Source organism: Sinocyclocheilus grahami, unplaced genomic scaffold (assembly GCF_001515645.1).
Source record: "Sinocyclocheilus grahami isolate Dianchi unplaced genomic scaffold, SAMN03320097.WGS_v1.1 scaffold3271.1, whole genome shotgun sequence".
Classification (NCBI taxonomy): domain Eukaryota; kingdom Metazoa; phylum Chordata; class Actinopteri; order Cypriniformes; family Cyprinidae; genus Sinocyclocheilus; species Sinocyclocheilus grahami.
Window position 1 is genome coordinate 15,329 of NW_015508420.1, and position 834 is coordinate 16,162.

The 834-nt window shown below is 41.4% G+C and overlaps 1 protein-coding gene across 1 annotated transcript in view; it reads right to left on the reverse strand.

The window, feature by feature from the left end:
• Positions 1 to 435, reverse strand: part of LOC107576156 (uncharacterized) — a gene marked incomplete at its 3' end in the record, with an annotated part of 6,217 nt that extends 5,782 nt beyond the window's left edge. Inside the window, exons 1-2 of the mRNA XM_016262400.1 lie at positions 359 to 435; positions 94 to 207 (exon numbers count right to left, since the gene is read on the reverse strand). Of these exons, the coding sequence (XP_016117886.1) occupies positions 94 to 207; positions 359 to 408 (164 nt within the window). The remainder of the gene's footprint in view (positions 1 to 93; positions 208 to 358) is intronic.
• Positions 436 to 834: the final 399 nt, after the last annotated feature.

An 834-nucleotide genomic window follows, 5' to 3' on the forward strand; every position in this document is an offset into this window, starting at 1 on the left:
TTATATCGTGATATAAGATTTTGGTCATATCGTCCATCCCTATATGATAATATAAATGTCATGTTATAATCATATTTTATACAAATGTTATACCTGAGACCAGGCCGTGTATCTCCACTCTTAAACTTCACTGGCGGATCCATAGACCGGTCACTCTTCATAGACACACAGCTGGGCTCTGCTTCTGATCTCTTCTGATGAACTGAGCTAAAACAGAGAGAGATTTAATCCATTAGGAGGAGAATCATCTTAATATAAAATCTTCATAAGGTATTACTAATGAAAAGCTCTCCTTTATGGCTTTATCTACAGCCATCTCTTCTATAACATAATTTATTTAATGTGTTTCTCAAAGTACCTGCGTGCTGGAAACAAATCTTCATCTCCAGATGTCTGTGTTTCACTCATGATGGATCTGAACAGTTTGATCTCCACTGACTCTAAATGGAAGAGAAACAATCACAAACACTAAGCCAATCAAACAGTCTTCATCTGCCTTGTTTTGGAAGTAAGCTGTTTTCTGTGAATGAGTGAGACTTCTGATGCTTCAGCCGCTGCAGTTAAATACTAGAAGAACAGCCCAGCTAACAAAAAAAGGTCCCCAGGACGTCCCCTAAATGGCCTCTGCGAACATCCCCCGGACGTCAGTGTGTAGGGTCCCCTTGACGTCGAGCGGACATTCACGAAGACGTCCTCCGGATGTTCAAGGGAACGTTCACAGGACGTGCAGCGGCCATTCGGGACGTTTAGGGGACTTTCGCTTTAAGTCCTCTGAATGTCATTTTATTTTACTTTTAGGCTAATCAAAGACAACAGACACGTTGTATGGAGCAA